The sequence below is a fragment of the Populus euphratica genome, unplaced genomic scaffold (genome assembly GCF_000495115.2).
Source record: "Populus euphratica unplaced genomic scaffold, PopEup_1.0 scaffold3208.1, whole genome shotgun sequence".
In the NCBI taxonomy this organism is placed as follows: domain Eukaryota; kingdom Viridiplantae; phylum Streptophyta; class Magnoliopsida; order Malpighiales; family Salicaceae; genus Populus; species Populus euphratica.
In genome coordinates, this window is record NW_011503028.1 from 1 (window position 1) to 12,073 (window position 12,073).

The window sequence follows — 12,073 nt, forward strand, 5'->3', positions numbered from 1 at the left end:
TAATGAATTACAACGAGGGGAGAAATTAAAAAGAAAGAAAGAAAGAGATCCATGCTTTGATTACAGTATCTTCGGTGTCATACGAAGGTTTTAAACGAGATGAATTCAACAAAAAAAGAAAAAGAAAAAAAAGTAATCAACGATGGTAGAGTGCGTAACGCGTATGTCAAAATAAAACCTTGTTATTTTCGGTCTCTCTCTCTCTCAATTCTTTTGCGCTCGAAAAGTAACCCTAATTTTAATTTCACGCCAAAATCCCTCTTTCGATCAAACTAAACCCTAAATTTCCAATTCAAGCCCTTCGAAATCGAGGGAGAGCTCAACTGAGGTCTTCAATGTGACATGACTTGAAATTATTGAAGATTCTGGACGAAACCCTAAAGAAAGAAAATGGACGCCAAGGACATCTTGGGACTGCCAAAAACTCCATTGCCACTGACACAAGAGAAGAAATCCCAACCTAAAAAAGACTCGCAGAGAAAACCTGATGGCATTTCGCGTGAGGTATGTATGTGTTTTTTTTACATGAATTGGTTTGATTTCTCCTTGAAGTCTAACATGTGGAATTATCTGTAGGTTTATGCACTTACAGGTGGATTGGCTCCTCTTATGCCATCGATTGACGTGTCGCAACTGAAACGACGCCCTCCATCCGACGAGAAGGTCTTCTCTTTACTCTAAATAAAAAAAAAAAAAAATCACACAAACGCACGCACTGTTTTTGTTTAAAACAAAAGGAAAAGATGGATTTCAAGAATTTTTTTTCTTACGAATTCGTAATTATGAATTTCAGATCACTTGGCAGTGGCTTCCTTTTACAAGTTCTGCTCGAAAGGATAATCTACAGCTTTACCATTGGGTAAGTTTCGACGCCCACACACACACATGTATGTATGTTCGCAGTTTGCTAGTCGAAAAGTGTTTGTGACTGACTTGCATGGATTATTTATTTATCATTGCAGGTTAGAGTTGTGAATGGTGTTCCACCCACAGGTGATTATTCCTTTGCCAAGTACAACAAGGTATGCACAAGTTTTTTTTTTTAATTATTATTATTGTTTTTTCTGTTTTCTATTTTTTGTGAAACTGAATGTTCTAGTTTGTTCTGTGTGGTGCAGTCTGTTGATGTTGTGAAATATACAGAGGAGGAATATGAAAAGTATTTGACTGATCCTGTAGGTATCTACTCTTGGTTGTATCTTTTGTTATTGTTTCTTTTTTTTAGAAATTTAGTGCCTAAATTCTTTTTCTTACACGCTGTCTTCATTAGATGTGGACCAAAGAAGAGACAGATCAGTTGTTTGACTTGTGTGAACGATTTGATCTCCGCTTTGTTGTCATAGCAGACCGATTCACATCATCTCGTAGTGTTGAGGAATTGAAAGATCGTTATTACTATGGTATTTCTACACTAATTTGTTCAAGTGTTTTCTGTTAAATTTCTGCTCAAATTTATTTCATGCTACTCTTTTCCTAGCTTTAAAGTGAATCTAATTTTTTATCAACATCTAAAGGACATGATTGAAATTGATCCTGTGGTATTTTCCTTTTATGCTTAATGCCTCCTCTTATTTCTTTTCCATAGTTTCTCGAGCTATGTTGCTTGCCAGAGCTCCATCACCTGGGGATGTTTCAGGGCACCCTCTGGTTAAGGTGTGGTAATTTTATCGATCCCGTGTTACGATGCTATTTTTACAATATTTAGCCATTGAAAAAAAGATTCAGTTTCTAGATTTTTGAATTCCCCATGCAGGAACCTTACAACAGTTCACAAGAGACAGAACGCAAGCGAGCATTGTCCATGGTTCTCTCGCAAACAAAGCATCAAGAGCGAAAAAACACTCAGGTCAATTTTTTACTTTGGCACTTATCGTTAACAACTGGGTGATAAGTTCATTCAGAATGATTTGCATTTATTAGCTACACATATGCCACATGCTGCTTCTTTATGCTCTACTTATTTTCTCAGGTTTTGGCTGAAGCGAAGAAAATAACTGAGTCGCGCATAACTGCACTGGTAATGTTTGAATTAGACATACTGACATGTTTCTTTTTGAGCGATTGTTGATGGGCATTGAATTTGAAAATTCAAATCCGTCCTGAATGCAAGACAAGTGTGTTACTGTGTAAAAGAGGAAAAAACAAAACTGAAATTCTTAGAATCAAAGTCCTATTGTGAACTAGAATTTTGAATGATACTTGTAACCTGGAAATAATAGTGTGGGCATTGGGATTTCATTAGAATTCTTTATTATGAGAATTTGTGAAAGAGTCTCAGAACAATCTTTTGTGCCTGTACTTTACTCTGAAAGTTAGTATTGTAATTTTATTTACAAGGTTTCTGCTTTTTTAGGGTGCTGAAGAATCTGCATTGCCTGTTGCATCAAATGTTGACCCTGATATTGCTGAGATAGCAGTTAATCTTGATGATTCTGCATCACCTTCATCTAATGCTCAGCTTGCCTCTGCATCAGTTGCACCTTCAACTTCAGCAATGGCAGATAATGCTTCTACTCTAGCTTCCCTGCGTATGGTATGTTGAATATGTGGTTTCCACCTCTTGCCTTGCCTCTCTTCCATGAATCCTAGCTGGAAATATGTTAAAAGGTTTTTATGTATCAGATTTGTTGTTTGATCCTAAATTTAGAAAAAAGGAAAATTTGAGCTAGATGTTGCCAGTTCAGAGGAAATTATACGATTTATATAATTTATTTTAAATATCCTAGCATGGACAAGCTCAGTGATTTTCTGAAAAATTTCAGCTTCGTGTTTACCTGAGAACATATGGGCTCGAGCAAATGGTGCAAGCTGCAAGTTCATCTGCAGGACTTAGGACAATCAAGAGGGTTGAACAAACATTACAAGATCTTGGGGTTTGTCTATATATTCTTTACTCATGATGTCATTTCCTAACATTATATCACACATGCTGGATGATTTGTGTCTTGCAGCTGGAAAGCAAATGAATAAGTGCCTTTGACATGATTCCTTGATGTCTATATCTCTCATTGGAGGATATGTTGCGCAAAAATGCACGGGACTTTTTAGCTCCATTTTGTTATCTCATACCATTTATAGGGTTTCCTTTTTACCCCTTGGAAGGGGTGTGGTTGTTGGGACTGTTCAGGTGGACTGGTTGTGATTTCAATTTCTGTATAAAGATTTCTGTTTTATATTTAGCATATCCAAACTCTTTTACCAGATTAGTTGGCATTTTGGTTTGGGCAAAGCATTATACGAATATTATTGATTTTTCTTGTTATGAATTCTGTGCAAGAAACAGATTTAGAGGTTTTCTTAAATATAGATTTTCCACTTGCATTGTTATGCACTCTCATCATAGGCATCATTTCTACAATTGCTTGTGCTAATTTCTAATATAAGCTTAGAGAAGATTGGAAGTTTCAAATTCACATACTTGACATGATATATAAATGAGGCAACCATTCTCAATTCTTTCGTTTAAATTACCTTTGAAATGTTAGGTATTAACATCGTGACATTTTTTTTACAGGTTAGTTTAAAACCAAAGGTGCCAACCAAAGCTGTTTGTTCTGAGCACCTTGAATTAAGAAAGGAAATATTGACATTGCTGAATCTTCAAAAACAGGTGCTACTCATCAAAATCTTAGTACGGGCATTTTGTTAACTTCCAATCTTTATAATAAATGATCATTCCAGATGCATTCATGTATGATGCATGCATTGTCCATCCTTTCTGTATCTTCCTCTTCTGTTTTTTTTATCGATTTTCTGCTCTTCTGAACAGAATAACCCTTTTGTATCTCTTTGGCCTCCAAGTTGTCATCCATTCAACTCCCATCTTCTTATTAGATGCACTTGTTAGATTGCAATGTTCTAGCCATTTGACAACTGATGTTTAACATAGCATTTTCTTAGTAAACAGGCTAGCAATTAAGTTGATATAGTTGTCATTTCGAGATATGATTTCACTTCTTTGTAGTAGAGGACATACTGAGCATCCTCTTAGAAAATAAGGTGTCTTTGTTTGCTTAACTCCATTCCAATGGCTTATTCTGACTCTGTTGGCATGTTTGATTTGGTTTCTGTTTTCTCACGAACAAGTAGGTTTCTTGTTAGATTGATGGCTGTACCCACTCAAGTTCTGAATTAACAGGACCGATCTTTTTCTCTTTTTGTATTGAAGTTACAAGTTACTTATTGCAAATATTAAATCATTAGCCATTAGGAACATGTTACTGCTCAGGAAAGTTAAGGATCAGATCCATCATTTGTTTGTAATAATTGGAGTTGCTTTTGCTTTCTTCTCTGACATTTTAGATTTTGTTTGATTATCAGCTACAATACAAGGAGGCAGAAGGTTCATCTTTTCGCGATGGCTCATACACTGATATGCCAGGCTCACCTAAGGTTTGTAAAATCTTGTTCTCTTCATATATATATATATATATATATATGTATATGTATAGGTTTGCAATTATGAAAGGCACGCTTGTTATATATTCCAATTGTTAACATGCTGTTATCAAAACTGTTAACAGCGGTCACAGCGTGATCAGGATCGAACATTTATTCCGGACTCAATGAGTTTTGGAGGTAATTTACTTGCTTGATGCAAGCGTTTGCTCTTGCCTTGTACTTTTTTCTGTTTGAAATGTGTCAGCTTTATCTCTTATCCTCCGGCTGAAGCCATATATTTGATTGGAATATCAGGAGAAAGAGTTGGCAGAAGGGACCAGAAACGCAAGGTACGTACGTACTTCATCTATTTTGCCAATCTTGTTCTATTCTACACACTCCAATGATCTGTAACATCTGATATAATCAACCCATCATGTTGGGACTCACAAGGGACCTGGAAGGGTATCTGAGAATCCATCTTCACCCGCTCATAAAAGGCCCAGAAAATTGAAGGCTTCTGATCTATGATTTTAGAGGTGAGGAAACAAATTGATTTTTCATGAATCATCACCTCCGGTTTATTGCTCTTGTGAATTATTTATCCAGTAAAAATTCATGTAATGCTTGTCAGGTTCACCAAACCCACTGTCCTGGCCTGACAAAACGTTCTCAAGCACGGAATCCAATTAAAGAGAGACCCCAGAAGCATGTGGGAATCATGAGTTGTGAACCTCCATTTTAGTAATTTAACTATGTCCAAGATGGAATGCAGCTAGTCATATGCAGAAGCACAATCTGTAAGCATCCCATTTTAGGAATTTTTAAGTTATGCTAATAATGTAATCAGATTCCCAGACAGGATATAGTTGCAGGTCAGAAAAGTCTTTGCCTTCCTGTCCTTTTCTTGCACGAACTCGACCTCCATATAGCTTTGGTACAGAGGCCATTGCCATCAAGCTAAAAACATCAAGCAAGGCAGCTCTGGTCAGCAAAGACTGACCCTTTTGAATGATGATAACAGTTCTTCATTATCTGAAGAGTTTCTTTTGCTAGTTACTAAAGAGGAATTCTAGACTGGTTTTGTACAAATTGTTTTTGTTTGGAGCGTTAAGGTCTTTCTTACTTTCATGAACTAGAATCTCATGTGACATTATGTAAATGCCATCCTGTCTAGGAATGTAAGTCATGGTTTTAACTGAAAAATGCTGCAGCTAAGGAGGAAGCTTGAAGATTGAAAACCTTGTGCACAATATTTCGTTTGCTTGGCCAATTATGTCTCTGGAACAAAGTCCACTTTATTGAATTCACAACATTCTCAATTTCAAAGTCCTGATAGCTTAAGATCAATTAGCTCCTTGCCGTTAAATCTAAACTTGCTTAAACTGTTCATTGATTGCTTGTGCGTGCATATCTGAATGCGGAGACGATTGTCAGCACCATCCTCGTGGCATTGGGATTCATGATGTCGGTGCAGAAATTGTTCAAGGTATTGCAAGAAATGTGCCTTCAAGTCTTTAAATCTTCGGTCGCAATAGTTAGATAGCCAGTCACGCAGGTCCCGTTTGTCTGGACTTCAGGCTCTGAAGATGCTGACCTATCCCAAAGGGGGTTCCGGGAGAGGCAAGGTAAGCTTCTCTATTAATGGTATTGTAGAGCAGGACAAAACAAGAAGAAACATTGACAGAGCCTGTAAAGAGTGATTTTACGCTTCTTTGTTAGATGGACTGTGGTGCTGGGACAGAAGGCAGCTTAGCTCATCTCTTAAAGCATCCTCGATTTCAGATTCTTAAAGGCGAGACCAGTAGATTGATTTTTAGCAGGGACAGTTTCACAACATAGCTGCAGGCTGCTACAACAGGACCTTTTACAAAAGTTAAAGGGGGTCATTGTGTGGGACATATTCAAGAAAATTAAGATACCATTATAAAATAAATAAATTGAAAGAGATCAGAGACATACTCTGCAGTATGGATTGTGGGAGGAATCACTGTGAATGGTGACTCCAATTTTTTTTTTTCATTTCGGTACTTCAGCTTCCTTCCTTTTTATTTGGTGTTTTTACATATTAATTTGAAATTGTGTTTGCTTTTTCTGTTTTGGTTGGCCTGGCATTGGCTCCTCAGGGTATTAAGAAACATATCTGATTTTTAGTTGACGTTTAACGTGGTAAAATTATGTATATTTTTATTGATTTAAAATAATTAAAGATATAAAAATTGGATTTGAATAATAGACAAACATTTAACCCTTTTTACTTTCCTTTTGGTCACCTGATTTTTTATTTTGATTATTTTATATTGAATTTATTTGAAATTTAACGTAATAATTTTTTTTGTTATCTAGATATGAAGATGCCATGGTGCCAAAAGACATTGTGGATGTTTGGCTTCGCAAAATTAAATTTAAAAAATAAAAGAAATCAAAGAATTATTGTGACTTATGAGAAGAATCATTTTGGATTCACGTAGTGATTTTTTTTTTTTTCATTTTAACACTATTTTTTTTAGTTGTTACTTTTACATTATATTATTTTGAAATCATGCTTTATTATTTGTTTTGGCTAGCTTAGTATTGGCTACCCATGGTATTGAAAAACAAATCTGACTCTCAATTGATGCTTAATTTGACAAAATGATATGTAGTTTTATTAATTTAAAACAATTAAAGCTATATAAATTGAATTTGAATAATATAAAAATATTTAGCCCCTTTTCTTGAAAAAATCAGCGACTAAATTACACTAACAAGGGAAAGATCTAAACCTTTTTTTTTTTTTCTTTTTGGTCACTTGATTTTTTTTTCCCAATTTTATCAATTTAGGTTGAGTTTATTTAGGATTGGTCTTAATAATTTTTTTGGTTGTCTGGATATAAGGATCTCAAAATGTAGGGGAATATTCAACACTTGGTTGATACTCAATTTTACAAAATTAAATTTATTTTTATTGATATAAAAAAATAGAACTTTAGGAATCAAATTTGAAACTAAAAACAAAGTCAAGGATTGGAGTGAATATTCAGTGGAAAAGTGATAGATGTGTGCATTGTATGTGTTAACATGTAAAGAAAGTCATTGCACTCTAGCGATGCACGAGACTTTCTCCGATGATGAAACATTGGCTTTCTTGGTTGCGTTAGCAGCATGATGAGCTCTTGCTGATAGTGCAACACATGTTGATAAAGACATGAGGGAAACTTTGGCAACCTTTTTTCTCTCTTCTTTCATTGGGATCCATGCTGAGATGCCAAGAGATTAAAGATGTTCTGTCATTTTATTTTTGTACCAAATTTGATCATTATTTTTTTATTTAAGTTTTTTTTTTAATTGCATCCTTCAACATTGACTTTGATGGAAATTGAGCTTTGTGATTTTTTTATTTCCTTCTTATGGGATTATCATGGTCCTGGGATTTAGGTAATGAGTTTGATAAGTTAACCCGAGTTGACTTTGATTTTTTTTTTAAAGTTTAATATTTCTTTGATTTCATTCTTAACATTGGGTTAGTGTGATAATTGAGCTTCATATTTTTTTCTATTTTGCATTTTGTTATGTATCTCGTTTGCGAGGTTTGATAGATGTACTTAGGTTTATTAAGGTATATTTCTTTTGTCTCTCTTATTAATTGATTTTTATTTTATTTTGTCCTACATTTGGATTATTGAGAATTGAGCATTATAATTTTTTTATTTGTTTTCTATGAGGTGATCACAGCCTTACGAATGAGATCACATATTTAGTATGCTAACTTGAGTTGACTCGAATTGCTTTTTTATCATTTTATTTATTTATTGATTTATTTTTAATTTTATCATTCATTATTGAATTGTTAAATAATTGAGTTTCATAATTTTATTTTTTTAGCAAGTTTTCTATTTATGTATGTCATCATGATCACCTTTTTATTCAAATCCGGTCAATTCATTGTTTTTTTTTCCATCATATATTTAAACGAAACTAATATATGGAACCTAGTTGGGTCTATGACTTAATCCACCAACTTTTTTTTTACTTTTTTAAAATGCACTAAAAATACTTGAATAATTTTTTTTATTCGGCATGCAGTATAGTGTGGGCCACTTATCTAATTACTTTTACTAAAAATAAGATGGAAATACTTATGGAGCTTCATTGTTCATATGAACAATGAACCTAGTCTCTTCTTCATTTTATTTTAGCCCTTTTTTTAATTTTAATTTCATCTCTCTCTTTTTTTCATCTTTTAATTGTCATTTAGGTTGTTTTTGAACTAGTTAAGTCAATTAGATCATGTTAGAGAAACTCTTATACCTTTTAATTTTAAATCCATGTTAAGCAAGGAATCAATTCAAAAGTTTTTTTCATATTAGTTTCATTCTATTTTTTTTTAAATTTCAATCTCGAATATTTTTTAATAGTTCATTAGATTGCTTTTGGATAGTCAATTTAACTAAGTTATATCAAGATAATTTTTACATAATTTATTTTAAATCCCGGCTAAACAACAAATTAAATAAAAAGATTTTAAAATTAATTTATTGAATTAAATTTAATAATAATATCAAATATTTCTGCATAGATTTTAGAATTTTATTATGTTAAAAAAAAATAATCAGGCCCGCATCATAACACATAAAACATGTACGTAAAAACTAGTATTTGTTAAATTTCCTAATTTCCTATGCAATTAAGTCAGCGACGCTATTCATTTGTACATTCCACGCACCCTCCACTCTGGACGGGTGTAGCATATAACAATTATCTACCTTATCTTCTTTATTTATCCTTTGAGCCTGCAAATCAGAGTGAGAATAGAGCAGTGTACATCCAGGAATAAGAATTGGACGAAAATGTTGAAGCAGTGGAAGGCAGATATCTTGAAAATATAACTTAAATTCTTTTTTATTATATTAGCATTCTTTTACAACATCCTGGCTTCACTAATTTCAATGAAGTTCAAAACACTAACGAAATATGACAATCTATCGTTGTTTTATTTTTATTTATTTGAAATTTATAACTAAATATTACTTGAAAAAAATAACTAATGAAAACATCTTAATGACTAGACATCAGTATCCTCTTTAATCTTTTCCGGATAAAAGAACCACATCCTCTAATTTTCCAAACCATTTTGTGGCTCAGAGTGAATGGCATATTGAAATCATTTGATATTTTTCTCTGCTGGCAAACGGGAAGGCCCGAGGAAAACATGCAAGGCCTCATTTCTTTGAGGAGCTCTCCATGCTTTCTTCACAGTTGCCCTCGCTCTTCCAATACAAAGCATCTTGTATCTAAACCTCATTGCAGTTTAAGAAAGCGAAGCACAAGTAGTCTAAGAAGCACTTTGCCGTCCATTTCCCTCTCGCTTTTCGGTTCAGGGTTCTTCTTAGGTCCCCTCATCGATGGACTTCACTCAAGAGTGAATCTCGTGGTATAACAAAATGGGTCAATCGACATCGGTCCTCTTCACACAAACATTTGGGTAATGTCTGGTACTTTTGTTGTTTCTTGGTCCATGAGTAGCACCACCCAGATTAGTTCAGTTTTACTTCTGCAATTATTGATGCTGTAGGTTCCTCCCTTGCTTGGATTGTTTTACTGCTCTGTCGGGTTGCTGCAACTGTTCTTGGATCAAAGGGCACCTTCGAAGGTTCCAGAAGGAAGCCTAGAGAAAACAGCAATTGCGTTAGTGTAAGTACCTCCCGATTAATTTCTTATACTTGTAACACAATAAAAGGAAAAAAAAAAGTGTGTATACATGAAAGAAAGACATGTTGTCTTACATCTCCCAACATGTTGTTTAACACAGAGCACTGTTGCTATTCATCGAATTGAGTGCTGAAATGTATAGAGCTGGAATAGCAGACAACATCGAGGCTTACATATTATTTGCATTAGCAGAATTGATATGGTTTTACCTGGACAGAACATGGATTGGATTCACCCTGGCTTCCATCATAGGCCTCTGCTGTCCGCTAGCTGAAATTCCCATAATGAAGTAAGGCCACCCTATCTCACAATAAAACATCAACTGCAACAATTGAAAGGCATATGTAAGTGCTTATTGATCTCATTGCAGGTTGTTCCACCTTTGGTATTACCCACAAGCAAACATTGAGATCCTTGGTCAGGTAATTCAATATGATACAAATCAACACAATAAATAGCTAAACCTATGATTGATCAAGAAATTAAACGCCATATTCATTTTATGCAGGGTTTAGTCACTTGGACAACCACTTGCTACTTTGTTTACACACCATTTCTGATCAGTTTATCACGCTGGTTGAGATCAATGATAACTCCTGCCAACAAGTCTGCTTAGAGATGGTCGGAATTTCTTCCGCAACAGGAACTAGAATTGAAACAACCTACTCAAGAATAAAGGGAATCTGTTACATGCTGAAAGTGATTACAAGATAACAAGAGCTAAATGAGGAGTTGTTTCAGAGTAGAATAATTTTTTTTTCCTTTCCTCCTTTAAAATGGAAAACGTTGAAGTATCCATGAACACTTATGCAAGTGTATCAAACGAAAAGAAAAGGTCTAGCATGTGGAAAGTGGATTAGTAAATGGAAATAGATGGAATAAAACTAGTACAAACATTGATCAGAAAATTATACACAAAAAAGGAACACAAATTTGAAATTGATTAATAGTGAATAATGAACTTGTATGGTGAATGTTAGAAGAATAGAAGTAGGAAAGCAAGCAGGCAAACCATGACCAGTAGTTATTTCCATAGCCCTACATTTTTTAGTTTCGTTTGAAATTTTGGTGGTTGCTTTAGTGATTGTTTTTTGAGCTTTTTTCCTGTCACAACACAGAATGTAAAACAGTAGCTCTGCAGTTTCTTTCATTAATTCAGTTCGTTCATTCATTCTTCAAGAAACAAAAAACAACTGTATAATTCAGTGCTATGTATTAGGCACCATACCGTCACTGCTATATTTCTACCAGTGCTGTAATTCAGATCATTCATTCTTTCAACAGTAATTCAGTGGTATATTTATATCTGGGCACCATCCTACCTGTATAATCAGAAGAGTGGTGGAAACATTCATTCAGATGGTAACTAATGCCAGAGACTGTCTCCCTCATTCAGGCACTAAAATATGATTTTTGTTTTGATACTTCAACTGCAACCCATGAATCAGAATAAGGCTAGCGAATTCCTATTAAAGACTGTTGCTTTTTTCCCTCCAAATTACCAAAAGGATATTTAAAGCACTCAACTAGTTGAGAATGAAACATGCAACTTATAATTTTGGAATGATGCTGAAAAGATATCACCTATATCACCAAGATCAACCAAATGAAGTAGGGACCAGGATACTCGTAAAGCAACGGCACCACAGCTTACACCACATGATCAACCCTCAGTGGATGTTTCAGGCATCATAAGACTTGGAAATTGAACAGATTTTTAAATTTAGAAAAGGGAGGGGCAAGATAAAGGTAGAGAAGCATTTACATGCACACACAAACAATAGATTATGGACGTGCAACTCTATATAGCACAAATGGATATGAATGCCAACACTGGAAATGCCCCCAATGTTAAACCAAATGTATAAAAGTTGCAACGGTAATAGAATCTACTTTTAACTTGCCACGTCAATCAAAGAAGCATGGAATATTGAAAGCTTACTTCATATTTAACACCTCAATGATCCTCACAAAACCCTATTAAAGTTTTTAGAGCAGGAAT

The 12,073-nt window shown here is 34.4% G+C and overlaps 2 protein-coding genes and 1 pseudogene across 3 annotated transcripts in view; 2 read left to right on the plus strand and 1 right to left on the minus strand.

Moving 5' to 3' along the window:
- Nucleotides 1-76: 76 nt before the first annotated feature.
- Nucleotides 77-5,621, plus strand: LOC105119612 (SWR1-complex protein 4-like). The gene is made up of 17 exons (XM_011017770.1): nucleotides 77-504; nucleotides 577-663; nucleotides 794-859; nucleotides 963-1,022; nucleotides 1,119-1,175; nucleotides 1,271-1,400; nucleotides 1,586-1,653; nucleotides 1,754-1,846; nucleotides 1,970-2,017; nucleotides 2,354-2,533; nucleotides 2,763-2,873; nucleotides 3,515-3,610; nucleotides 4,321-4,392; nucleotides 4,524-4,578; nucleotides 4,696-4,730; nucleotides 4,834-4,919; nucleotides 5,015-5,621. Exons 1-16 carry the CDS (start codon nucleotides 391-393, stop codon nucleotides 4,909-4,911), a joined length of 1,350 nt encoding a protein of 449 aa, XP_011016072.1. The 5' UTR covers nucleotides 77-390; the 3' UTR covers nucleotides 4,912-4,919; nucleotides 5,015-5,621.
- A 3,792-nt stretch (nucleotides 5,622-9,413) lies between these two features.
- LOC105119611 (uncharacterized) lies at nucleotides 9,414-11,308 on the plus strand (annotated as a pseudogene).
- LOC105119610 (putative pentatricopeptide repeat-containing protein At1g12700, mitochondrial) overlaps nucleotides 10,280-12,073 on the minus strand; it is a 3,598-nt gene continuing 1,804 nt past the window's right edge. Inside the window, exons 2-3 of one of the 2 annotated variants that reach the window (XM_011017769.1) lie at nucleotides 12,014-12,073; nucleotides 10,280-10,393 (exon numbers count right to left, since the gene is read on the minus strand). In XM_011017769.1, coding sequence (XP_011016071.1) covers nucleotides 12,029-12,073 — 45 coding nt within the window. In that variant the 3' untranslated portion in view covers nucleotides 10,280-10,393; nucleotides 12,014-12,028. Of the gene's footprint in view, nucleotides 10,394-10,644; nucleotides 10,734-12,013 lie in introns of those variants that run through there. The other variant, XM_011017768.1, reaches the window with a different exon arrangement.

Excerpts from the sequence above, each read along its gene's own strand:
- LOC105119612 (XM_011017770.1), top strand. The coding sequence starts at position 391 with ATGGACGCCAAGGACATCTTGGGACTGCCAAAAACTCCATTGCCACTG. Across the intron at positions 2,018-2,353 it reads AGTCGCGCATAACTGCACTG|GGTGCTGAAGAATCTGCATT; the intron begins GTAATGTTTGAA and ends CTGCTTTTTTAG. Across the intron at positions 2,534-2,762 it reads CTCTAGCTTCCCTGCGTATG|CTTCGTGTTTACCTGAGAAC; the intron begins GTATGTTGAATA and ends GAAAAATTTCAG.